Source organism: Lepidochelys olivacea (genome assembly GCF_965140295.1).
Source record: "Lepidochelys olivacea isolate rLepOli2 genome assembly, chromosome: 8".
In the NCBI taxonomy this organism is placed as follows: domain Eukaryota; kingdom Metazoa; phylum Chordata; order Testudines; family Cheloniidae; genus Lepidochelys; species Lepidochelys olivacea.
This window is the reverse complement of record NC_140418.1, coordinates 54,918,931-54,946,531: the sequence shown is the minus strand read 5'-3', so window position 1 is coordinate 54,946,531 and position 27,601 is coordinate 54,918,931. Positions and strand designations below refer to the sequence as shown.

General features: G+C 48.7%; 1 protein-coding gene across 1 annotated transcript in view; it reads left to right on the top strand.

Annotated features, from left to right (window-relative positions):
* NMNAT2 (nicotinamide nucleotide adenylyltransferase 2) overlaps positions 1-27,601 on the top strand; it is a 73,713-nt gene that overhangs the window by 35,444 nt on the left and 10,668 nt on the right. Inside the window, exons 2-6 of the mRNA XM_084636425.1 lie at positions 15,616-15,704; positions 16,739-16,806; positions 20,081-20,159; positions 25,590-25,716; positions 27,023-27,103. Of these exons, the coding sequence (XP_084492551.1) occupies positions 15,616-15,704; positions 16,739-16,806; positions 20,081-20,159; positions 25,590-25,716; positions 27,023-27,103 (444 nt within the window). The remainder of the gene's footprint in view (positions 1-15,615; positions 15,705-16,738; positions 16,807-20,080; positions 20,160-25,589; positions 25,717-27,022; positions 27,104-27,601) is intronic.

Here is a 27,601-nt window from a genome sequence, read left to right as displayed (position 1 = left end):
AGCTTTATATCGCCCCCTGGCTAATAAGGCCCGCAGGTGCTTCTCTTCCAGCAATTAGGCGTGACATACTCAGCCAGCCCCAATTAATGCTTCTTAATTGGAGCTGGGCTAACAGGGGCCTGGCTCAGGACCTCCTGGCCAGCCCCCTGGCACAGTGGACAAATTGGACAGAGCCCAGAGGAAAGCAACAAAAATGATAAAAGGTTTAGAAAACCTGACCTATGGGGAAAGGTGAAAAAAACTGGGCATGTTTAGTCTCGGGAAGAGAAGACTGCGGGTGGTCCTGTTGACAGTCTTTCAATATAGTAAGGTCTGTTATTTAAAGGACAGCGATCAACTGTTCTCCATGTCCACTGAATGCAGGACAAGTAGTAATGGGCTTAATGTACAGCAAGGGAGATTTAGGTTAGGTATTAGGGAAAACTTTCTAACTATCAGGGTAGTTAAACTCTGGAATAGGCTTTGTAGGGAGGTCATGGAGTCCCCATCATTGGAAGCTTTTAAAAACAAGTTGTATGAACACCTGTCAGAATGGTCTAGGTTTACTTGGTCCACAGCGCAGAGGGCTGGACTTAGTGACTTCTCAAGGTCCCTGCCATTTCTGTGATTCTCTCCTGAAACCACATCACTCCCATGGAGGATCACTGCTACCTGATTTGTTCATGACACTCCAGCCCACCAAATGACCCCTTCACCCAGACACTCCTAATTTCCAATGCCAGAATAAATGCCTCCTCATTCACAGGCATATCTGCGTCCCTGGGGGCCACCCCAATTTGGAGGCCCTATGCATTTGTCATGACAGCCTTTGGGCTGGACATTTTGGCAAGGCAAAAATCATTCGCATGGGACGTCCGGCATCCTGGGACCCAAAACTGCGTTCCGATGTTCATGCCTACCTCAGGCCTTGTGACACCTGCGGCTGTACCAAAGTGCCCTGAACTAAACCCTTTGGAATGTTAATGCCCATTGAGACCCACCTTGCTCTAGGCCTTGGGCTAATATTACAAAGGACTTCATTGTTGAATTACCAGCATCTGAGGCGGCTCTCTAATCCCAGTCACAGCTTCACAGAAACAGCGGAGGCTAACGCGTGTGCCTGTATATTCAAGGAGCACTTGCAGGTGTTAATTTTCACCCAGTCGTAGATCTTGGCCTGTCCCCCTGATAAAGGACTGAGTCTCTTACACAAAGTTCTGTGACGGACTCAAGCTCTTGCTCATATTCTATGCCCTTCCCCTCCCCCACAAAGCATCCTGTGACCTCTCCCCAGGAATTCCAGGAGCAGCCTCAAGACTAGTTTTTAAACTTGTCAGGACCCATCTCCCTGCACTTGCCCACCCCCAACGTCTTCCTACCTCTGACTACTAACTTCATGGCCCTGGTGCCCTCCTGAGGAGAAATCGTGTGGCTTCTGCAATGCAGGGCATACGAGATTCCCACTGAGAATGGAATAATCAAAGGCCACATCACCTTTCTAATTCCCTTCCTCTGTCAACCCTTCCCTCCCAATTCTTTCTCCCCATACCAAAGACATACCAGCCCATCAACCCTTCTCCCTCCCAACCCTGCTACAACTCCCTAACAGCTGCCTGTTCAAGACATTAATGATCTGGAAGAGGGGAGAAAAATCCATAGATGATACTAACTTGGGAGGAGCTGCTGTTGCAAATAGTATAAAGGACAGACAAATACACAACTCTCAAGAGAAATTAGAAACATGGGCAGGAAAATCGCAACATGAGATTTGCCTTGGAAAAATTGAAGTTAATGTGTCAAGGAAAAAGATAATCCCAAACACACATATTCAAGGGGAAACAGTAATGCTGAAAGCACCACAGTGAATATCAAAGACGACATGATATGGTGGCAACCAAACCAGTGTCATTTTGTGTTTTGTGCAGAGACATCACATCACAGAACAGGGCAAGTAATAATCTGACGTTACATGAACTGAATGCAACAGCATGAGAAATACTGTATTCATTCTGGACACCTCATTAGCAAAAAGATAGGCACAATGGAGTCAGTTCAGAGAAGAGCTCCATAAATAAGGAGCAGGTTGGAAGGGCTGACTTTATAAGGGCAAATCAAAAGAACTCATTATGCAGATTTTGGCTGAACAACCTCTACAGTGGGGATACATTATCACAGTCTGCAAATATTCAAGGGTGCAAAAACCCCAAGAAAGGAGAGATGATTTAGTGAGACATTTGGGGTATCAAGAGGAGGAATGTGATGAAATCCAGAGAGACAATTTAGGGTATCAAGAAGAACTACCTGAGCAGGAGGTGTATTAGGTATAGACAAAGAGCCAAAGGGAGCAGGGCAAATTGCATCTTTTGGACCTAGATCTGGTTAAACAATAGGAAACCCACTGTCTGGCCATTTTAATTAAATTTCCCCCTCTTCAACAAAAATTCTACATTTTGACACCCCAACAGCTGGTCAAAAGCTGTCAAAAATGTTTATTAATATTGTTCCTATTTTGAACTTTGACCAGCTCTATTCTGGACATTTACAAACTAGGTAGGACCACCCAGTAGACAATACGCATCGGAAACACTCCTGGATTGTTTGGGAATGCACCTGAGGACCTAAGTAGCTCTTTTCCATTCCTAACTTCTATGATGTCCCCATCTGTCCCCAGCACCAGATTGCAAAATGTTCTCAATTCCTCCCAACCTAATCCAAACCGTCTGAATAGGGCAGGCTCTAGAGCTGGCAATTGTTCTCGATAGTGCAACTCTGGCTTCTTAACAGCAGCTTCAGAGTTCACAGGTGCACAGCTAGGTACGCTGCCTATAGCATGAAGCTACCCAAGTGCTAAGACAGGGGTGGCCAACCTGTGGCTTCGGAGCCACATGCTTCTCTTCAGAAGTTAATATGCGGCTCCTTGTAATAGGCACTAACTCCGGGGCTGGTGCTACAGGTACCAACTTTCTAATGTGCCGGGGGGTGCTCACTGCTCTGCCACAGGCCTGCCCCCACTTCCCCCCGCAAAAAAACCTGCTATGTCCTCACTCCTCCCGAGCCTCAAATTGGGAGCGCAGTGCAGGAGCTGATGGGAGGCTGCTGACATATTACTGTGGCTCATTTTTGTTACTTGAAATAGCATCTTAAAGACTTGCCACCAGAGTCTCAGTTGGTGTATATTAATACAGCTCCTTTGGCTTGGAGCTATGCCAAATTAAACCAACTGAGGATCTGGTCCCTTCCTCTTCTATTCATCTCGACCAGTTTTCTCTGATTTCTTTTCTCTTGGTTTTTTATGGCTTCTTTTGGGAGTAAAATGCAAACATAATTGGCTTTGCTTAACAATAATAAATTTGTGTAGCAGCTTATTGTGCCAAAACGTTGCTGTCAGTGCATCAGCAATTGACGTCAGTGTACTTCATTAAACAGCAGCCACTGCAGAGCCAGTAGAGGGAACACAGACAGAATGGCCCAAAACATAGTGGCTATGTTTGTTGTCAATTTCATGGCCATGGAGTAAATCACTGCAAGCAACTATCCCTTCCAGGGATGCAATAACATCAGATCTCACAAATAAGGGAGGGATCCCATTGATTTCAGTGTGCTTTGGATCAGGCCCTAAGAAGGGTGGGAGGCCTGGTAAGTAGTTGGAAGGGAAAAACCAGTTCTGCAGGGAGCTTATGTTGATGATTCAGATGACAGCACTATTGTCTCAAGGTTAGCACTGACCCCATGTCCTTAGAGAGTGCTGTGCTGCTGGAGGGGGTGTTTATAGGATGAGACTTAAAACCAAAGTCCTGACCACTCTGTGTTGCCAACTCTCATAATTTTTATTGCAAGGCTTATCATATTTGGCATTTTTATTCAAGCCCCAGCTTCTGGAGTCATGTTATTTTGTGAAAGACTCCATTTTCATTTAAAATAAAAACAAGTTTTTAGCTGCCATGGTTGCACACAAAAGCTGGAAAACATAACCCAAGTGCACCCTAAAGGCTCAGAGACAAGAGGGCCAAGAAAAAAAAGCCCCAAATATATTATTTTTAAAAATCTCATGATTTTTAAGCCAGTCTCGTGATTTTTGAACACTTGCAGTTGGCAATACTGCCATGTGTGCTCACTAAAGAGCCTAGAGTGCTTTTGAAAGAGGAGAGGTTTTAGCCCTAGCTTCCTGGCTAAATTCCAGTTGCAATAATTGTATTGAGTTTACCAAAATATGCTCTGCAGTTTGTCTAATCTGGTATTCTTCATTTCCTGTCCAAGTCTTGTGCTATGTTGAAATGTACTTTCAACAGCTGCTGCATTTCACCCCAGAGGGGGCTGCCTTTCATATTTGGGTGCAGTGTTTCTTGCATATAGATATGCACAGTATAAGAACCTGCATAGATAAGTTGATTTTTATAATACCAACTGTAAATGCTTTAGGATCCTTTGGGATGGAAGGCATTAGATAAATGTTCAGTATCGTTATTACGTTATTCAAAAGTGAGGTTTATAATCCGGAGGGGGCTATCACAACAGAGTTTAGCAATAATACCCGGCACTGTCAGAACATGGTTTTAATTTTTAAACAGACTCCAAAGAAAGGACAATGAGTCCTGCAAAGTTATATTTCTCTTGCGTCCTAATAAAGGTTTAGGTTGGGATTTTCAAAGGCCCCTCAGGGAGTTGCATTAAAATTCATTGGGATTGGAGCACCTAATAGATTTCTTTGAAAAGCACAACCTTAGACGAAGGGTCACATTTGCAAAAGCGCCAAAGAGATTTTGGAGCCTAAGCCCCATTTTAAAGCAAGTCGTGCCCTTGAATGCCTCCATTTTGGGGTGCCCAAGAGGAAACGCTTGTAAGGGGTCTGATTTTCAGAGGGCAGAGGTTCAGTGCTTTCAGGCAGGGCACGCAGAAATCCAGGCACCAAACTCATCAGTGACTTCTGAAAGTCTTGGCTTTCGGCTCCCAAGTCAATTAGACACTTTTCCAAAAGGTGACCCCTGTACTCTACCTGCACACTGACAAGGGCACAGCCACCAACCTCCACTTCTCTCTCCTTCTGGGCCTGGTTCAAGAGAAAAGAACCAACTGATTTCGTGACCTTTTCCTTCCAACAAAACAGACCTCCGCTTGGAGGCTGAGCCTTTGAGGACAAAGGGGGTCTTGGTGTGTGAGCTCTCGCCCCCTGAAAAAGACGCTTTGTAACGGACGCACCGACAGTCCTGTAACCGTGGCAGTGCTAACATGGGCCGCTGACATAGATTCACGAGGCAGAGCCCTTGTTCCACATCATCAGTCCCTAGAGCAACCCTGGAATTGGTTTGACTCCTAAGTGACCTGCAACGCAGCAGCTGGGCTACTCCCGCAGGCGCTGGCTTGATGTTGAAAGCAGCCCCCTTCTGATTCCCCTCCCCAGTGTTAACTGCTGGGCCGGGGAAGCTGAGGGAAAGGAAATAAAGAGGGAGGGGAAGCAATTTGCTCATTAAGTCCTGTTCTCCAGCAAGAACTGCAGGCATTTCTCCTCTCTGTCTCACATGGATAGGGGCGCTCCCATCTGTGCCTGGAGAACAGAACTGCTGCTCTGCACTGGTGCCAGGGACAATAATGCAAAGGAGGCCATGAGCCAGATCCTCCAAGAGGGACACCCTAATTTACACCAGCTGAGGATTTGGCCCCATTTCTCTGCCCCGAGGCAGCTCATTTAATGCTGAGGGGGAAAAAAAAGTTCAGGTCATTTGGGGCAACAGAAGGAAAGAAAACCCCTCGCTACATCTCCCTTTCTTGGCCCTATCTCACTGCTTAAAAAGAGCCAGTTAGAACCAAGTGGAAGCAATCCAATGAGTGGGGAGTATTTGTGCGAGGTCTGGGAGCCTGTCAGGAGCCTGCCTGTGGTATGTTACACAGCGCAAGTGCCCAGTCCTGGGGAGGGGGAACTGCAGTGGATGAAGAGAAGAAATGATCTGATCTCATTAATAACCCATCCCCGCCAGCAGAGAGAGTAGCTGGCTGCCTTCCTGGAGGCTGGGATTTTATCTCTTAGCAGCAGTTGTTCTGGTCACGCTCCTGTGCCATCACTCTCCTTGCCCCCGATGGTTCAGTCTGACCCTGGCAGCCCCGTTTCTGCTCTATAAATTCCTCCCATGCAGGATTTCCTCCCCCGGAAAGGATGCTTGCTGTCTGCCAGAGATCGGCCTGGCTCAGCTGCGTTTCAAAGTACAGGAGATGTTTTAATTCTCTTGTCCTGGGGGGCTCTGCCCCTCCTCTCCAGTCAGATGACAGGCTGTAGAGATTAATGTGTCCTCTGAACTGCCAGGGCTTTGTCCCAGAGCACAAGGGCTGTGACCTGGCGATTGTCTGAGGGCTGGAGTGAACAGGGACAGAGTGAACTGCTTTGCTAATACAGCCATATCAGACACAGCTTCCAAATGTCCCTCTTTAGAAAAAAGCATCTCAAAGCGCTTGACTGGACCTGCTGCATTTGGAAGCCTGGGTGTGTGAATCCTGCTTGTCTGCTTGTCTCGACTGGCACTCGAACGATGGTGGTGAATCCCACCGCATGCCCAGAGACCGGACGAGTGCAAGGGGCCAGGACTTCTACTGCACTCAGAGAGTGCGAGTGTGAATCCCTACAACAATGTCTGCACAGAGGGCTGACCCTTCTCGCACAACGTCAGAGGAATGCCCATCTTGCCCGGAGAGAGTGAGAGCTTGGCATGAGGAGCCTACTGTGGGGGAGTCTGAATACCTGACCTGCCGCAGAAAGCTGGCGTGGCTACTGCTAAACTGATCTCTGTGACAGAATTGTAGAAATGCAGAGCTGCAAGGGACTGTGAGAAGTCTGCAAGTCCAGCCCCCGGCACGGAGGCAGGGCCAAGCAACCCTGGACCATCCCTGACAGTTGTGCAACTTCTAAAAAGCGCGGGAAGGGATCGCAGGGTTTTTAAAAGCCTGAGGGCCAAATTCTACACCCCACCCAAGCCCACACACCTCCCTTGGAAAAAGAGGGGTGTGAATCAGCTTGGACTTTATGCACATGATCTTTTTCCCCCCAAGTAAAATACTTTGGACTAGTCAGGATCGGGGCCAGTCTTTACAAACACAAGCCAAAAAGCCGTTGTCCTTTGCACAAGCAGGGGGTCGCTCTGTCCCCCATGCAGGCCAGAGGCCTATTTTGCTACACCGTCATGATCTAGCAGTGACAAATATGTACCGTCCGCTCTCGCTGCTCCCTGTAAGCGACCCCTCACAGTTACTGTCCGATTTGGTGGAACCGTGCACACTGCATGTGGAAATGAGGCTGTGTAGCCAAAGAGAGGTCGGAGGGTAAGTGCATTGCAGATGTTCATCATGCACCCGTCCTGCATAGCTAGTCCTGGTTACATTCACGGGACAGTCAGCGCCACACAATATTAAAGACAAAGTCCCAAGCACATAAAGATTTTGACATAAGATGATGAGACAAAGCCAAGAAATTAAGATCGAAGGCTGACAACCCTGCCTGAACCTGAGCAGCTTTTGGGGGTGGGGAGTGGGGGCAGACAACCAGTCTGAATTAAAGATAGAGCAATGTTTCAGAGCTCTGGAAGGGCTCCTTGGCAGCCCTTCTGTTATGTAAGCAAGGCCTTGGTGGGCAATGGAATTGAAAGCCATTTGTGTGCGCGAGTCGCTCTTGCTGGGAATGTGTCACGTTATTTCATATTTCTACTGCAGTAGCACTGAGGCACAGGCCCTGCCCCAAAAAGCCACAGTCTAAAGAGATCAGGCAGGCAAAGGGTGGGAGGGGAAACAGAGGCACCAAGCGATGAAGTGACTTGCCCAAGGTGACAGCAGCTCAGGAGCAGAGTCAGGAACAGAACTCAGGTCTCCTAAGTTGCAGTCCAGTGCCCTGTCCACTAGACCACATACTCTAAAGGGAATGAACAGCAATCAGTAGAGCTTCCGTTCCACAGATCTACTGCTGGAGCAAATCCATTCCATTGAAGTCAATGGAGCTAAGCCAGTTTACACCAGCTGAGGATCTATGGGCCAGGAGCAACAGCAGTACAATACTGCCCCAAGGAAGGGGAAAATTGGCTTCAGGTGATATGTACAGTTCAGGGAACTGTTTTCTCCAGCACGGCTATTGTGCTGAAGCCAATAGATACTCACTTTATTATTCCCCTTGGCGTTCTCTGCCTCTCCCCCTTCTCCTGACTCCCTAGCCTGACTTCTCCCCCACCTTCTCAGCTCACCAGCTTCCCCTGCCCTACTAGCAGGGAGAGGCCCCGCCGTTCCCCACTCCCCCGCACCAGCCTTGTCGCCGGGGGAGTGAGATGGAGAGGCCAAAGGTGATTTTGACCCAGGGAAACCAGGAGAGAAAGAACCACATTGAGCCGGGGAGCGGAGAGCGCAGCCGCCAGAACCAACTGGATGGGACATATGCCTGCCCACGAGGAAGGGGAAGGGGATTTTCCTCAGAGCACCTAGGCCTGGCGAGCAGCGCCCAGTCTCCATGAAAGGAACTGTTGTTTCTATTGCAAAGCATCATGACCCAAACAAGCAGCAAAACCAACTCCACTGGAGCCCCTGGGTAACAGCGCTGCTCCCCACACACTCACTAGCCTGCCAGCTCCCATCAGCCCCGCCATGCACAAAGCAACAGTGACCAGAGCACATGGCATATTGCAGGTCTGTGGACAAACCGTTACCACCAAAGCACGAGAAGCTGGGCCTAATGCATCTCTGGTGTATCTCCATTGCAGTCAAGGGAGATACACCACCAAAGATTAATATGGTCCCCTGATTTTAATGGAGAATCCTATTTGTAGCGAACACTCTTGTTGGCGCCCAATGGGGATGTCACCACCAATGGGAAGGTCCCAGGGTTATTACTCCTATTCGAATGGCAGGAGCAGGGCAGGTTCCTCGAGGGGCTGGAGAGGAAGGCAGGGTTTTTCTTCCCTCCAGTTTAAGGCCCTAAAAAAAGAAAGTTTTAGACACATCTGTGTAATAGCTGCATCCACCGTGACCTTAGATGGGATTAAAAAAATCGTCCTGAACCCCTGCCCCCCTCCTGTGCCAGGGTATTAGCCATCAGGTTAGGTTAGGAAGAAAGTTCCCCTGCCATTATTCCATAATTGCCTAGTTGGGGGTTTCTTGCACTTCCCTCAGAAGCAGCTGTACTTGCCCCTTTCACAGAGACAGGATACAGGTCTGGATGGGCCACAAGTCTGATCTGGCAGGGCTATTCCTGTCTTCCTATGAACAAGGGATTCTTAGGCAATCCAGAATGGCATCCTCCATGCGGTGTGGCCTCACATAGGCAGGGCCTGCGAAGTCGTGCAGGGTGGAGGACACCATTTTTTTCTCCTAAGTGGTGTCCTCCATGTGGCATGACCTTACACATCTGGGGCCTGCACGGTTATACCATGCAGATGATGCCATTTTGTGTCCTCCATGGGGGCCAGATGGAATCGTCCAGCCCGCAGGCTGCTAGCTGGACAACGCCCATCTGGTTGGGTGTGCCTTGCATGCTTAGTGTACCACTGCGCTCTAAGGTGACTGTCGCACATCCCCTCAGTGCTTATCAGACACCTCTCACTGTGACTGGGGCCACGACTTGGGGAGAGGAGGTCACAACTGCAGAATATTTTGAGGATGCAAGCAGCCACTTTCGACTATTACCAAGACACTGGCTTCCACATTCAGCTCACAAGCAACAATATAACATCAACTGGGAACTCTCTGTACTGACATGGGAGTAACCACCACACGAGCGACACTTCAGCTTCTTCCTCCTTCCAACAAGCAATCCCGTATTGCCATCTGGAGCCGAGCCTCATCCAGCCGTCTCACATCCCCAGCCAGGCAGGCAGCGCAGAGACGAAGCCTTGATCGGGAGAGACTATGACACAGTCTCAAGTATCCCCACTTTGCTGATGACACCTTGGGCCATGCTGCTGGATTGGTTCTCTGAGTGTATTCATATACACACTGCATGACAAAGCTGAAAGCATGAACCTCTGTGGGACTCTCTACAAGAGGGCACTGCTGCAGATAAATTATTATTCAAAAGTCAGAGCAACTCCAAAGCAATCTCATCCACTATGGCTATTCCACAGGACTGATCTGGAAGCGATACATGATCCAGGCTCTTGAGAGCAAAGGATGGGTTTAACAATGCATCACTTGATCAGTTTAATTTCTGTTTTAAAGTCAAAGCTATTTAGCAATTCAAGGAGCTCAGAAAACTTAACAAACTACTTAGCTCCTGGTCCCTCTGTCATTAAAATACACACACAACTCAAGTGATTCATAGAAATTTTGTTTCAAAACATGAGCTCCTGGGCAGAAGCCTCCAATGCAGAATTTCAGATGAAAGCGCATTTTAACGGATGTAATCAATCATTGGGAATTGGAGGTTTTAAAAAAAGCCCTGATGCCTCCTTAACTTCCAATGCTCTACGCCACAATATCAAGCCCAGCAGATCTTCCAATACGTTATCTCAACTCCTTGCAAACTTTGTTAGATGCTGTTGAGTTTTAAAATGATCATCCTCAAAAACCTAATGCACCTTGGATGGAAAACTGCTCCACTGTTTTTTCTCCTCTCTGCGCGCCTTCGTTTTTTTCTTCTTCTTCCCGTTAGCATCCATATGTTGGTAAATCTTTCTGCTGCAGTGGGTGAGGTCCCTGCAGGGATGGCACCCGAGGAACTTTTCAAGTGGAGAGGATGCAGGTCTCCAGAGACAGGCAGGAATGAGCGAGCTGGAAGCAAATTCTCTAACAATAATAATAAAGTGTCCCAGTGCCTTGGCAGTGGTGGAAGTCTCTGGTGCTTCCCCTCCTTCAAAAAGTAGTCAGAAGTGACATTTGGGAAATTGAGAGCCACAAACCCATTCCCCAGTTGCTAGGAACTCCTAAGCCAGATACAATGAACGTCAAACCAGATCAACAACACCATGAACAGAGAGAGAGAGAGAGAGAGAGAGAGAGTTTTGTTTAAGCAGCAGCAGCCGGAGACAGCAGACAAATGGAAAGTGAAGGAACTCAAGAAAATGGGTTTGTTTTCATCCTGGAGAATTAACCAGCCTAATGTGCGGGCTCCTGGGTTTGATTTGGCCTCTCTGGTCTGCTGAATGAGAGCAGGGACCACACGCTTACAGAAAACATGCAACTCAACCTGCCTGAGAGTGCAGCTTTGGTTCCCAAAAGGAGCCACATGCAGGGAATTGAAGGGAGTGGTGCTTGCAGTATTTTCACACTGAACTCGTTTGTGTGCGTGCACACACTCACATGCTCACGCGTGCACACACGCGTGCACACACACACACACACACACACTCTCCCCCCAAAACCATTGTACAGGAATAAAGAAATCTCATCTTGTGCGCAAACTCAGGCACGGGGCTATTCAGGTCTTAGAAAATGCTGTAGAAGAATAAAGTGAAACCTCTGCAGGCTGACAAGTTAATGAACTGAGCCTCACAGCAGCCCTTTGAGGTTGTAAGTATTATTACCCCCGCACCCTCCGACAGGGAAATCAAGGCACAGAATGATTAAGTGACTTACCCACAATCCCACAACAAGTCCATGGCAGAGCTGGGAACAGAACCAGATCTGACTCCCACTTCTACTGTTAACCACAAGGCCAGTTTTCCTAGTACTGCAGAGAAAGAACACAGGACATGGTGCTATGTAACAGATTTTCACAAGCGGTTGCAATGTCCAGGCAGGGGCATCTTGAAAGCAAATGGTTCGAAATTGCTAAATACACTGTAATACCCTGACAATGAGAGGGATCTGATTAAGAACCAGACAACACTCAGAATGACAAAGAGACTAGTACTAACACTCCAGCCTTAATTTCTCTCTCTCTCTTAGGCCTGGTCTACCCAGGGCACTGAGGTTTTGCGCGCTTAGGAACTTACATTGCCCCCCATTAATATTTCAGCACCTCATAGGCGGTACGTCTGCATTGCACTCAGAGGTGCGATTGGAGCCCAGGCAGCCTCACACATGCTAGCTTTGATCTAGCTGGATTGGCTAAAAATAGCAGTGAAGATGTGGGAGCGCAGACCCCGGTGTCAATGGTACAAGCCCACCCAGAACCCTGTGTCCATACCGGCATTGCTCTCCCATGCTGTAGGCTTGGCTGGCGCATCTGCGCTGCTCTGTTTAGCTGTTCTGTTTAGTTACACTAGCATGCGTGCTCCCGCCCCAGCTGCAGCCACACCTCCAGTCGCAGCATAGACAGACCTGCAGTCTTGTCACAACAACTGGGAAGTGCTACGATCCATGGCTTACAGGTGGGGCTCTGAGGCACGGATGGACCAATTGACTCACCCAAGGTCACACAGGAAGTCTGTGGCAGAGCAGGAACTTAACTGCAGGTTTACCAAGTCCTAGGCTATCACCCTAACCCCTGGACCGTCCTTTCCTCCTGGGGATGGGCTATGAATAGTGTATGGTCCTGACATTTTCCAACAGTCTCCCCTGTTCCATTGTAGACCCCCCCCCTTCTTCCATTGTCCGCATGTAATGGGAAAGGGCCAGCATCAGCTATGCTAAAAGCCCCTCTAACCCATGAGGGCTAAACAGTCTCTGCACTGAATTTCTTGGCTGTGTTGGTCCAGCTCAGTCCCTCTGAAGTTCTCTTAGCTCAGTTTCCCTTCATGTTCAGTTCTCTCGCTCTGTCAGTTCACAGCACAGTGGACACCGAACTCCACTCGGGGGATAAAAAAGTTAATTTCCTTGTTTCTGGAGAGGCTGGCAGACAACTGCGCACAAAGATGATCTCGTTACACAACATATGCCAGCAGCTCTGGTACTCTTACAGCATAGCATCCTGCAGCACTGCGCTGCTGAGGCTGACATGTATCTGGCACTTTACGGCCTGGTGGGCAGGGCGCTGGCCTGGGACGAAGTCTGCTCTGATGTAGGCAGAGCAGGGATTTGAGGCTTTCACATATCAGGCAAGTGCACACACATGCAGCAAGTTCCATTGTAATTATAGGCATTCTGAGGGCGGGCAATGGGCTCTGAGGGCAGAACATGGCACTTAGTTAACAATTCCATGCGGATGCATGAAACAGAGACTCGTCCCGCCCGTTCTCTAGAGGTGTGTTGGCTCTGGAGTGCTAAGGACTAAACCCATCATACAAACAAAGGGCTTCTCCACACTGCAGGTCTGAGCCACTGCTATGGTTACCCCAATGCAGCTGCTCCCATGCAAAGCCCTAGTACTGCCGTGCTGCACCACTGTAACTGTGACTTGCCCCTCACCAAACCAGAGTTAGCTGCTCCAGGGCAAGTGAACCCCAGTCCTGCCATCGGGTCTGTGCGGGAGAACATGTACCCCACCTGGAGCCATGTACAGGCACAGGGGTTCATCTATATGGATCCAAACGCAGGACGGGGACCTAACTGGCCACTAAAGTGAGCACTCATAATTCTGCACACGCACAAGGGGAAGATCTATGTAATTTCTGCATAGACATTTCTCAGAGCAGAACCATATTTCAAGCATCAGTGCTGACCAGCTGGTGTCTTTATTCTCCCTTCTGTTTTATTTTCAGACTATTTCTGTTACAGATATATGTCTGTTTTTAAATCCAGATGTTAAGCTTTGGCTCTTGGAATTAATGGGTGTGGGGAAGATTCCTCCAGAGCTGCAGCAGGGACTGCAGAAGAGTTAGATCAAAACCACACTAAAATGGAAACGCAAATTGGCAATAATGGTTTGACCACAAGATCGTCTCCCTTAGCAATGTACATAGGGCAAAGTAGAAGTAGGGCAGCATGCTGTGTTCCAGTACTGTAGATGGGGCATACATGATGCACAAGTGTTTATCTACTATGCAAACTATCTGTGCTCTATACTGCCTGCCCTAGTCACTCATGTGCTACTGTGTAGGGAGTGTGATGACACCTTGAATGGAGCCTATGCATAGTTTTAATATCCTTCTTCAAAAACCCAAAGGCTGAGTCTCCTCTGTAACTCCAGATGTGCTAATAGAATTGTTCTAAAACATAATTCCTGCTGATGTAATTTAGACCGAGTATCACATATTGTTAGTTATATCACAGCAGTACCTAGATGCCCCCATAATACCAGGGCCCCACTGTGCTGGACAGAGTACAGACGCATAGTAAGAGACAGTCTCTACCCTAAAGAGCTTACAGTGAGATAGACAAGCCAAAGGATGGGAGGGGAAACTGAGGCACAGAGAGGTGAAGTGATTTGACCCGGGTCACACAGCAAGTCAGTGGCAGAGCCAGAAAGAGAGACTAGGTCTGCTGAGCCCCCAGCCAGTGTCTTACCCACTAGACCACACTGTCTTTCACATACATGCAAAATGTAGTTTGTAAAACTGCCTCTGCTAGCCAGACAAGCTGTGTCAGCAGGAGCTGTTTTTAAATTGTGTTTTAAAACAGTTTCACCAGCCCCATTAATGCACCCGCACAGACAGTGCCAAAGAGAATAAATGCAAACAGTCATGACAGAAATGTATGGGGCCCATTTTCAATCTGCCCCAAAGATTTAGCTGCACTCCACCCACAATGTTGTTGCAAGACAGGTCACTCCATTGCACGCATTCTTGTTTTAATTACTGTGATTGTTAAATGAAGTCAGCGCTGGACTGACATCTCTGAAGACTGGGGGGCTAGATTTAATCACAGACCAGGCCCTACAGCAGTGCCCATGGCAAAGCAACCTTTCCCCTCATCCTCTCACCAATGACCACTTCTAGGGGTCAGACAGGAAGTCAGTCACCAGACCCTATTCCTTCCCTGGGCTCTCTGCCGAGATTGCCAACTGTAATGGTGGTTTCTGTGATGTAGACACCTGCGTCCACTAAGAATGGGGCAGAGCCCACTAGCTTATTTCACATAGGCCACCAAACACCTTTCGGATGGTAATGGCTATGTTCACTATTAACCTGCATCCAATTAAAACCAATTACATCCTTTATCTGGGGTCTTCCTCAATGCCATTTGAGCTCTGCCACACTGGCATGACAAATTAAGCTAAAGAGGGCATTGGTAGCCTTACATTCTGAATATACAACAATCTCCCCTCCCCTCATACACACAGGGCTGGGTCAGCAGCTGGATTTGAAATCAACTCATGATGGTTAGCACTGCAGGTCACACCTCTGTTACTTGAGCTAAGGGATTATGTTCATTAGCTGGCGGTAGTAGTACATGGCTATCCTGGGGTGTACCAGTCACTAGAGGGAGATTAATACGTTCTTTGCCATTGTATTACAAATGCACTTGGGTTTTGTGTATTTTAATCAGAGCCTTAACATTACTGAAATATTCAGAGCCAGCACCTGTGCTGGTGTTAATGGGCATGGCTGGACTTCAATGGCATGCCACTCAATTACACCAGCAGAGAATTTAGCCCTGACTTTGCATTTAATAGCTTCATCTTTATCCTAAAGGGACAGTTTCCAAGGGGCCTCAATCCCGCCACCACTTTTGCACAGTAAATTTTGCTTGCATAATTCTGTGCAGGAGAAAATTCAGGGATTTGCACAAATTGCATGTGAAAATTGAGACCAGTTTTTCAAATCTGACTCAAAATGCTAGTTGACTTTTGGCTTTACTGAGTGGAATTTACATCGTGATCCCCTTCCTCCTCCTTTTTTCGTTTGTTTTCTTCATTAGAAAGAGCCCGGGATTATCTGCACAAGACTGGAAGGTTCATAGTAATTGGTGGAATCGTCTCACCTGTACATGACTCCTATGGGAAGCAGGTTGGTTGATCAAGTTCTTGCTCTCTCCTGTGTGATATTGCCAAAGTAATCTGCAGGAAGCTGGGAGTGTGCGTGAATGACAGGAAGAGTTAGGTCTGAGGGTTTCTAGTTCAATGAACACCCTGGGGAACCAGGTATGCTGGTTCCAAAACGGAGTCTGAGAAAGAGTGAAATCTTACAGCTCAGCTGATGCCAGAGGGAAAGCTGTGGGGAAGCTGAGCAGAGGGCTGGGATAGATTGTGCGAGTCAGATAGTACCCATTAATAGTTCTGATGAACCTGATGTAGGGACAGCAGTGTTACCAGCTCTTGTGATTTTACCCTGTCTATTTTTTTTCTTAAAGCTGCAGCTCCTGGAGTCCTGTGATTACACGAAAATCTCAGCTTTCATTTAACTCCGCCCCCCCTCCCAAGTTTCTAGCCCTCGTGGTTACAGAGGAAAGCTGGAAAATGTGACCCCTAAAGGCACAAACACCAGAAAGCAAATAATGGTTTTTTTAATCTCATGTTTTTAAAGCCAATCTCATAAGTTTGGGGGCCTGGCTCATGATTTTCATATGCTTGGCCTTGGCAATACTGGGACAGGAGCTGTTAAAAGCATCCTTTGGAGAAAGAAATCCAAAGACGGGGAAATCTCTATATTTGAGCTGCAGAAGTCTCCTCCTAACCAAAAAGACTGGAGAAAATGCTGTCCCTATCATTAGCCCCCAGGCCAGATGGGATTCAGAGAGAAGCAAAACTCTTATGATGTCATGTAGGCTGCTTGTTTCTGCCCTCTGAATCTGGGCAAGACATAGATACCTCTGCTCTATACAGATGAATAACAGTGGTGATGGCCCATCTGCGAGGGTGCTATTGGGTTCACACTCCTTTTAGTGGATCTGTGTCCCTGTGATGCATTCAAGAGAGCTAGAACTAGGTTTTGGTGGGGAAACCTCAGAATTGAATCAGGTCCAAGCTTGAGGGAAGACTTGATATTGGACAAAGCTTCACTGATTCTCCCTGCATCCTCTCTTAGCTACTATTCTCTTTCAGGGCCTGGTCTCCAGCCGACACCGTCTGACCATGTGCCAACTGGCCGTCCAGTCCTCTGACTGGATCAGGTGAGTAACACCTTGGGTATTACTGGTAGGGTTATACAGGGAGACTTTGAAAGACACAACGCTCCTTTTATGGGGCAACGCCTATAGGAATCCGGTTCGAGTCACATCCACCAGCTCAGGGGAAGGTCAGTTCAGACTGAGCTTGGAGAGGATTTTCAAAGGGCTCATCTCAGAGCCGGCGAGTGGTGTGCATCAAACATCCCCATCAAGGAAGGAGGTGAAAGCAAAGCTCCAGTCAGCCCTGCCGACTGCGGCTGCGGCTGATGACAGACATCCTTATCGGCTAAGCACACAGTGTGTAATTAAAGCAAGCTTCCACTAATTACCTTAATTATGCACCAGAAAAATTTGTGCCATTATAATTTGCATGGAAAGAGCATGTTTTAATAATGGCTCATTGTTACTGTGAGTGCGCGTGCCTATATAAGAAACTCAGCAGTCTTTGTAGGTCAGAGGAAGGGCACGTTCCTCACGCAAGGAGAGAGAGAGAAAGTGAGAGGAGGCTGCTGAAAAGAAAGGGCATGAGTAAACATGCTGTGGAGGAGAGGAGGGAAGGGGAAGAACAAGGAGAGAGGGACAAGTACCAGGAGGAATTGCAAGGGAGGAAGATCAAGAAGATTGAGAAAAGGAGTAACAAATAGGGCATATCTGGGCCTGATCCAAATCCCATTGACTTCAGTGGGATTCTTTCCATTGGATGAGGCCCAGATAGAGTTGACTAATATTGATGGCCACATGGAGACACACCAAGTTGCATCACATGATATGGAAGCTATCAAAAGGATTGGATGGATGGTCATGACTGAGTGTCTGCCTGGCTTTGGTGAGCATGTGTGTCTGACACAGCTGGGAGCATCTGGCCATACGTGCAGAAGTGTGTCTGTATGCACAGACTCCGAGTGCTATTGTTTCTTATTACCGCTAGTGTCAATCCCAGATACACAGACTCTAATGAAGAGCAGAGATGGTTTCTAACTTAGCTCAGGCATGTACAGCACAGAGGTTACGCAGACATTAGGCACTCGGCGTGTTTTTAATTCGTGAGATCGTGTCTGTGACTCCTCAGGTGGGGTGTGTGAGAAAAAATACATTCAGTTGCTAAGAAAATGTTTAAGAAACATCCCAATTTAGCAGCTCATTAAGTTTTCAATTAAGCCAGGCTGTAGCACTGGAGGTTTGCCTTTCACAACCTGGTGTATAGAGGAGGGGTGGAAATCCCTGCACCCACAGTCTGTGTGAGACAGGCATGAAATCTCATTGCCAGGAAAGGCTCTGGGAACAGCCAGGGTGCGATTAGCAATTCATGAAAGATTGGGAGCTCCCAGAAGATCTGAGAAAAGAAAAAAAGAAGAAGTGTTTTCCTGCTCTGGGAAAAAGGCCCAATGGAGGAAGCTTTTCCTAGAAAAAAGACTGCCTTTCACATTGTCTCTGTGCAAAAAGACAAAGGCACCAGACTAATGAATTCCCCGCACGGCCTCAAGAAACAACTGCTGGATACATTCCATGTCTCCCAAGTGATTTTACAAACATCAGGCTATGGGGACTGATGGTCCAGTGGTTAGAGCACTAGCTGTGAGGATGTGGAAGACTAGGTTCAATTCCCTGTTCTGCCATAGACTTCCTGTGTGACCTTGGGCAAGTCCCTTAGCCTCCCATCTGTACAATGTGGATAAGAGCACTGTCCTACCTCACAGTGGGAGGCCAGCCCAGGGGGGGGAAAGCAAGAGGTAGGACGTTATGAATAACGTCACAGCTTCTGGACACTGCCTCCCAAGGCACAGCTACATCCCCTCTCACCCAGACCCCTGCCTGGGGCTTCTCTTCACTGGCTCAGCAGCGCCGGCACAAATCACTTGTTACCCCAGCCAGCACGTCTAACGCGAGGGGCTCACGCTGGTGTGGTGACAGCCCAGCGCTGACAAACCTTTCGCCACGTTCCCCATTTCTGCTCTTCCTCCTGCTGCTCTGACCTTTCAGTAACTCACCAGAGAACAGTGGGCTGTTTCACCAGAGGTCGGGGCAGTAAACGACGTTACCTCTCAGGCCTTGTCTCGCTAAAGGCCAGCAATGGCGGTCAGTGGGGCCGTGAGAGTCGGTCAGGCTGGTATGCTGCCGGTGCCATCGTGTTTGGTGGTGCTTGGCTCTCGGGACTGCACCTGCACGCAGTTTAATTTCCTAAAATAAAAGTTTAAACCCTTAAGAATTTCCCCCTTTGGCTTTAGCTGTGGCACTTCAGGGTGGGAAGGGTTAAGGATCCGACCCTCAGATGCTTCCTCCCATATGGATAGAACTACAGTAGGTCAAGGCCCAAGAGTGGGGACAGGTAAGAGCCTCTCTACGGGGCCTCACACCCCTCTGTGATGTAGGTTGCCAACAGGCTGGGCTGGTGCCCAGTATCCCCACGGAGGTGCCCTCCAGGCCAGTGATCTGCCTGCAGTGTGGGCGTAGTTCAGTGACACCATGTCCCAGCAGCCACTGAGCTCCATGCAACTTCCATCAGCTCCTCCCAGACGCTATCTGGGTGAGGGGGCAGAGAGAGAAAGTGCTTCACTGAGAGCAGCAGTGGCATGGGCAGCCATGCGGATGTTATGCATGGTGCACATCATTGGCAGGGCAGGGCAAAAGAAGCAGTTTGTCCCAGCCCCCCCGCCCTGTCCCATTTGAGAGGGCCCCCAAACAGAGTCATGCTGTGACACAATGTGCCAGGTTGCAACGCCACTCACGGAAATTTGTCACAATGGAGGGGCCCCCTGGTGATGCTGTGAGCCCTGACTTGAGAGTGCTTCAGCTGTGCACACCATAGGAAAAATTTCTGGGAGCAACCCTGGTGAGCAGAAACCCTGGACAGCCTCTTCCTCAGGAGCCCAGTGTGCTTCTCTGTCCCATTGTCACGTTGGCGACCAAAGCTGCTGTCTCAATACATTTCCATGCAGTGTCTGGCACCTGGCCAGGGGCTAGAGGAGAAGAGCTCTTAGTGGGCATGCCCAGGACTGCGGAGGGAAAAGGAAACAGAGCAGGGATGGAGATGTTTAACCAAAGGCATATGGGGGGAATACAATGAGAATGTGATGGCTGGAAAAGCTGCATTTGGCATCTTATTCCAGCCTCTAATCGCAGGCAGACATGAGGAGGTTAACATGGATGGTTCTCAGCAGCATGGTCCTATCTGTTGTCTCTTCCTGGCCTCTCCATTGCAACTGAGCATGCTGGATGGTGAAGGACAGAGCAAGATTCACATGCAAACCCTCTTTGTTATGTTCTCACCTCCCTGCAGGGTGGACCCCTGGGAGTGCTATCAGGACACCTGGCAGACTACCTGCAGTGTGCTGGAACACCACCGTGATCTGATGAAGGTGAGTCACACCTGGGCAGATGTGTCACAGGGGGGAGGGGAAAGCTGTGACTAGTGGGAGACGTGGTACAGGAGAGTGATTAGACCGATGCATTTTTAATGCCCAACATGAGTGTCCCTCAAATAGCTTTGATCTGTTGCACTTTCAGGGCTGAGTTCAGGGTCAGCAGTAGCCAATGCAAGGCAGGTTTCTCTCTCTTTCAGGTTGACTCAGTTACATCAACGTGATACATATGTTCAATGGACTGATCCTTAGCTGGGGAAATAAAGCATAGCTCCCTTGACACCTGTGGAGCTGTGATGATTTACCCAAGCTGAGGTCTTGGCCCGACACAGGTCAAGGAGATAGACTATTACACAGGTGCGTGTCTGCCTCTCCTGGCTGAAAAAAAAAGGAGTCAGCCCTCTAGGGTTGAGTGCGCACGTCATCATCAGCCAGCAAAGTACCAATCACAGATTGCAGCAAGCAGTCCGGCCCAGATCAATACACCCACATGGAGAGGCTAAAAATACCATCAAAAGTAACAAGGAACGAGGGGGACATGTCAATTTAAACAAAACCCTGCTCCTCACAACAGAATTGCTCAAGCAAGGATTCCAAACAGCCACCATTCCTGGAAACTGAATAGTTCTCCAGACCAGCAAATAGGAAAGGCTCCCAAGAATGCACCAAGGCCCAAACTCCAGCAGCCGCCAATCAGAGACAGTCACAGCACCTGGTATGCAGATCACGCAAGGTGTACATGGTGTGACAAACTCACTGGCCCGGAGCACCCCCTTTTGGTGAGTCCTGGCATTGCCACCCTTTTTCCTCCTCTCCACCTCAGGGCTCACATGGTCTGCTGTGTGACTCTGCCGGCCAGCCAGGTCCACCCATTACAGAGTATCAACGTCCTGCACCAACGGCATCACCAGTCCGACACCCCCACCCCTCCTGGCCGGGTGTGTGTGTGTCCCAGACTTCTCCCCGCAGAACTCAAAACCCCCCAAACAGAACCAAGCACCACTTCAGCCACTCCACTTATCTTGGGGTTGAGCCTCTCTGGGTTCTCCCCAACTCTTTTGGTACAGCGAACCACTCGGCAGCCTCCAGTGGACTTTGTCCTTCCGTTAGAGCTCACCGTAGGAATCCGCTCCATGCCTGCAGCTTTCCCATGTCCCTTCTGTCCCTGGCCATTTGCCACAGCTCGTTTTTCAGGAGAGACTCCCAGGCCTTCTCTCCCTCTGAGCCCCCACCCCACTGGGTCTCTCCCCCACTGCTCTGAGTGCCTCGCTTTATGAAGGTGACTCTCCACCCCACCTGAGTCTGCCTATGAACTGTACCTAATGCACCCTCCAGGTGCCACCAAGTGGGCTAAACGAGCCCTTGGCCTCCCATTAACCCTTTCGCTGCCAGTGTGGGGTGTACACACCCCATTGCAGTGGAGTTATTCAGGAGTAGCTGTTGCACTGTAAATTCACATACTTCCTCAATCTGAATTAAGTTTCACTGTGTAGATGGGCCCTCACAGTACGGGAACTAGGCAAAAGGAGAGTAAAAGAAAGTGGAATGAAAAGAACATTGTGCCGCACATAACCAAATTGAATCTACCTTTGGAAAAGGGCTAAGGACAAACTTCCAGGACCATGTCTACTCCAGGGAAATGCTGAGCTTCTATACACTGGGGAAAAGAAAAAAAAACCTGTCAGGACGCACACAAGAACGAGGCTGCAGTGAGAGCAGGTGGAAAAGGCAAACTCACAGCTAAGCAGACATCACCCTGCTGGCCACACAGTCAATCCAGGGGAAAAGAGGGCATTTGAAAGGCAAGTGAATGAAGCCCTGCTTACTCACCTACCAAAATAACCCCACGGGACAAACCTGGCTCCGCTGGCCCTAAGGAATGACTCAAAGCAACAGGAAAATTCAAGGGCATCTTCCGTGCTGGGTAAACCCCAGAGAATACGTGACACAGTAGGTGAAACCCCTCCACAGGCACAGGCAGAAGTGAGAATGAAGCTCACAAACCCTGAACAGAAATGGGACTTCCCACCACCTCTCCAGCTAATGACCTTAGACCATTATCCTACCCTCCAGCAACAGCAACGGGGAGGTTGGCATCAAAATGCCGCCCTGAGACTTGGATGAAAGGGACAAACAGGGCAGGGGTCAAGTGGGCAAAGAAAGGCAGGAGGAGGAACCAATTAAACAAACCGAGTTAAGAAGAAAAGCAGAAGGCTCAGCCATGCCACTGGCCTGCTGCAGTGCCAGGCAGGCAGGATCTGCAGGCATCACAGCAGGGGCAGGTTTAGAGGAAGCAGTTAAAAGAAGAGAAGGTGGAAGCTTCAGGCGTTTGGACAGGGAGTTTTCACCAGGTGTGTGGGGGGGCGGGGGGTAGGTGGAAGAAAGCGTGGAGGAGTTTTGATGGAGAAGCAGACAGGGGAGTGACTGAGGCTGGCACCACTGGCAGAGTGACGTTGGGGTGTCCACAGCTCAGTAAGCTAGTAGATCTGATGGCTAGGGAGGGGGTAAATGGAGAAGGCTTTAAAGGCAAAGACAAGGCACTCATGGGAGAGGGGGAGCCATTGGAGGAATGCAAGCAGAGAAGTGATGTGATGAAAGTGCAAGTCAAGACGACCATTCTGGGGGTATTAACAGGATTGCCCTATGTAGGACACGGGAGGTAACTGACCTGCTCTACTCAGCACTGGGGAGACCGCAGCTGGAGTGCTGTGTCCAGTTCTGGGCACCACACTTGAAGAAAGATGTGGACAAATGGAGAGAGCCCAGAGAAGAGCAACAAATGGTAAAAGGTTTAGCAAACCTGACCTATAAAGAAAGCTTAAAAACACTGGGCATGTTTAGTCTTGGAAAAAGACAGCTGAGCACGGACCTGATAACAGTCTTCATCTATGTTAAGGGCTCTTATAAAGAAGACAGTGATCAATTGTTCTCCGTGTCCACGGAAGGTAGGACAAGAAGTAATGCGCTTAACCTACAGCAAGATTAGATTAGATATTAGGAAAACCTTTCTGACTTTAAGGGTGATTAAGATCTGGCATAGGCTTCCCAGGGAGGTTGTGGAATCCCCATCATTGGAGGTTTTTAAGAAGAGGTTGGACAAACACCTGTCAGGGATGGTCTAGGTTGAGGGTCCTGCTTCAGTGCAGGAGCTTGGACTAGATGACCTCCTGAAATCACTTCCTGCCCTACATTTCTATGATTCTTTGACCCTAGTAGCAGTGTTGTGACTGGACTGAGGGAGGCAGTGTGGCTGGCAACCAGGCCAGAGAAGGGCAGATTACAGTAGTTGAGACACAAGATGAGGAAAGCCTGAACTCGTGCCTCAGTGGTCTGGACAGGCAGGCTAGGCCGAATATTGGGTCTCATACAACACTACTTCCCACTGCTGTTCTGCCCCTCTGGATCCTACCAGCCCCTGCCCCATGGAGCTGAACTGAAGGGAGGAGAGCTGATGTCTCACAGCACTATCGTTACCTTGGGGGAACATTCCAGGAACAAGCCAAGTTGTTCTGAACCATTTCAAATCCACCCTCCAGTCAGATGAAATTTTTATGATGGTTCCAATTCCTCTGAAGGGAGACGAGTGGCGCGGATACTGCAGTAGCACGAGGGAAGGGATTATAGTGAGAGCTCAGGGTGGGCTGGATTCTCTCCCCCCGCCCCTCCGCATTAACATTCCTTTAAAGTTCTTAGCTAGCAGGGCAGGAGCCACCCCAGGATTCTGCAGTTAATGAGGCCCCGTCTGTTCACTTCTTGCCTCCAGTTCGAAAGGAGCGGAAGGAAGGAGCAGCTGGGAGTGGCTCAGGAAATAAGATTTGACGCAAGAATGTGTGTTGAGTGCAGTCATTATTCTGCTGTCTTTCTCTCCTAGCATAGGGTGAGTTAGCAGCATTGCAGTCTTATCCTGGGCAACAACATGGGGGCGGGGGACCCAGAACGGTGCTAACTCGTTGCAGGGCTAAAACAATGCTTAAAGCCTGCCTGCCTCTTTGAGATGTGTGCAGCAATCTCCTCACAGAAGCAAATTCACACACAGTCAAATCGAGAGCCAGCTTTTCTATTCCTCTTAGGATCACGGCCTGAAAGGGGAATGTATGGCTCAGGGAACCGGCAGCTCATCTGAGCAGGAGCCTTTCACCTCTGGGAGTGGCTCCAATCTGGCACAGTTTGACACTGACTGAAGCCGACTGTGACCTAGCAGCTGTTCACAATGGCCTTTGTGAAATGACTTTGGAGAACTCAGCTCAGCTCCTAGTGCGCAGGTGGCTGCATCACAAAACCCACCACCAATTAGCACTAATTTGAAGTTAATTTATCATACTCAGCAGAGAAGACTGGATGGACCATAAGGCTGAAGGCCCCTCACATTCCAGAGATGGTCACGCAGGCACTCGGATATGATCATCACTGGCCAACACCCTTTTTAGCAGACTCAGCAAAGGGGATAAAGACTGAATGGGCCATGGAGACTGAATTACCCAGAGCCAGTCCCTACAGAACAGGGGAAGAGCATACCAATGTGGCAGCATGGGGGAAGCTGACACAGCCTTTCCCTCTGCCAACCTCATGGTGTGGGTATAGAGAGGTATTCAGTCCTCAGGGCTGCCAGGCTGACACCAAATTCACTTTAAAAGAACAGAGAAGGTTTGAAGTCTCCTGTTCCCATAAGGCCCATGTGTGCTTGGGGGGCGGGGGACAGAGAATCTCGAGTTATTAGAAAAAAATGAAATGGCAATGTATAAATCAGACTTGCAAAATTATCCAGCCTGGGCACCAAAATCTACTCAGGTGCCCTTTACTGTGATTGACAATCACGGAAAATCCAGTAACACTTTACCTGCCTGACAAAACATTACTCAGCTCTGGTGAGTGGGTGACTAGAATGTTGCCAAGCTGGTATAAGATCTGCGGGCGTGCGGACAGACATCATCTCCAGTGATAACAGCATCTCCCCTGTTGCTTAGCTTTGGCCTTCATCTTATACCTAAAATCCAGGAGAGGAATACTTGAAACCACACAATTGTCCTTATTAATTCACCTTAAGAGTTAAGGCGGCCATCAAATATACAGGGCTAAATGGGAGAGGGCATTTGGGTTAGTATTTTGTCAATACCAGTTTTTGAATTGTATCCTTATCATGGTTTTGCACAGATCAAGCTGGCCTCATTGCACGTACTAGAAATCATTCCAGTGGGTATCCTATTTGTGGAGATGCTTAGGGTATGCTGAGCGAGTCTCCCAGCCCAGGTCTACAGACGGGAACAGGAAGTATGAAATGAGGCTGGCTGTGTCTCCGAGTAAAGGCTGGAGAACGTTGTTAATTTGTGAGCTGTAGGGCTGGCTACCAAGCTAGAGTGAGAGATCTATGGCTGTGTTTCTGGCTCTGGAGTTGCATTATTGACTCCTTACATTTCATCCCCACCCTAGCGAGTGACTGGCTGCATCCTCTCCAATGTGAACACACCTTCCATGACCCCGGTGATTGGACAGCCCCAGAATGAGTCTCCACAGCCCATTTACCAGAACAGCAACATTTCCAACAAGCCCACTGCAGGTAGGTCACAGCAGAGGGAAGTAAGCTCTCCAAATGGAGCAGAGGCAAGCCCTGCAGACAGCACCAATCTGAAATCCCCAAACTTGTTCTCGCAGAGATGGGGAAGGGAAACAGACCTGTCCAAGAAACAATAAATGAAGGTTTCAGGTAAGACTGTCTATGGTTCCAAAATGTATAAATTTGAGTGAATTGAGATTCCAGACCCATGCAATTCAGCAACATTTGGGTTCAAGTTTGGAAAATGCAACCTACCTGTCACTGGGTCCTTTTACTATCTTCTCTCTCCCTTCCCCAACTCCTTATTGACTGGGATCTATCAGCAGAGTCCACTTGAGTGTCCACACAATTGGCACCGGGAGCAACATGGGAGAAAGACCAAACGGGCCATGGAGACTGAGTCCCGCTCCACAGCTAGAAGTGGTCTCTTCAGGTTCAAGTTAAGGTGCATAGGCAGAGTATTGGGAGGAAGTTCACACTGCCAGTGTCTATGCCTTACCTGTTCTGTGAATGAATAGAGGACTTCCCTTTCGAAGGGCTGTCACTCTGGCACTAAATCTACATGAAAAAGGTATCTTAAAATTGCCCCAAAACCAGGCCTGACCCTTAAAGTGGTAGAAGTGCCATTTCACGCCAATTTTTTTGCGTGTAAGTACTGCGTTTCACACTTAAATCCAATGATTAAGCACTCAGGGGGCTGTCTGAGGACATTTTAAATATGCTGTTACCTGTTTTGTATTTGCAATCATGGTCATTCCAGGTGCAGATTAAGCACAGTCCTGAGTGCATGTTGCACCGACGACTGCACACCTAGCTTCGTTAAAATCCAAATGGGGTGAAATTAAAGAGTTTTAAGAGGGGGCTGAAATCAAGAAACAACGATTATCTCCGTAGATTGAGGCTTTAGTAACCAAACCAGTAAGGGGCCATTTGCACCAAGTTGCTGATCAGATCCTTAGCAGAAAATATTGGTTTCTTTCCAAATCTTGGTGCGGGGAAAAAAGCTCTTCAGGATGATGAACGTCTACATGAAATAACTTCAATATCGCAACAAGACTCTAAACGAGTCATTCAAACAGACGGAGGTGAATACAAACAGTACAGAAGGTGGGGACAAGAGCTTATTGATTTAAGAACCCAGCCAGCAGAGACGGCCAGTGGGGATTCCCTCACACCCTCAGGGTCAAATGCCCTGTGTGTTCCGAGAGCTCTGTAGGGGAATAAAAGACAGGCCTTGTGCAGTGGGACATGGTTCTTGCAGGTAGCTCAGACTCTGAACCTGCCTTTTACCTATTCTCTCTCCCTCCAGCAAAGATCTTGGGGAAGGTGGGAGAAAGTCTGAGCCGGATTTGCTGTGTCCGTCCGCCAATGGAACGCTTCACCTTTGTGGGTATGTCATGAAAATGTAGATGCTTGCATTCATCTACGTTCCTCCCCACTCCGCGGTCTTCCCCCGCTTTCCTGCTTCACATCCAACCCAGTGCTGCAGTATCACTCGCAGCCAGATCCTCAGCAGGTGAAAATCAATGTAGATCCAGCAGTGGTGCTATGTCCATTTATACCAGCTGAGGACCAGGCCCCGACAGCCTCTCCCTGGTTGTCACAGAGATTGTCAGGGGTTATGCCAAGATTCATTGCAGGTAGGCGCTCAGATCCCGCCCAGGATTTCCCTGGATGGCTCAGCAGGAAGAAGCATTAGTTTAACTAGGGAAATCTGCCCCGCTCGAGCCTGGCTATGCTAGGGGAAGAGGCACAGCGACTCCATGAGTTTGCAATGCCTGGATGTAGACAGACACCACCAAGGTGAAAGAATCCCTGGAAGTATTAACTCCAACCACTAACAGGAAATCTACATAGTCTCTCTCACCATAGATTGTAAGGCTGGATG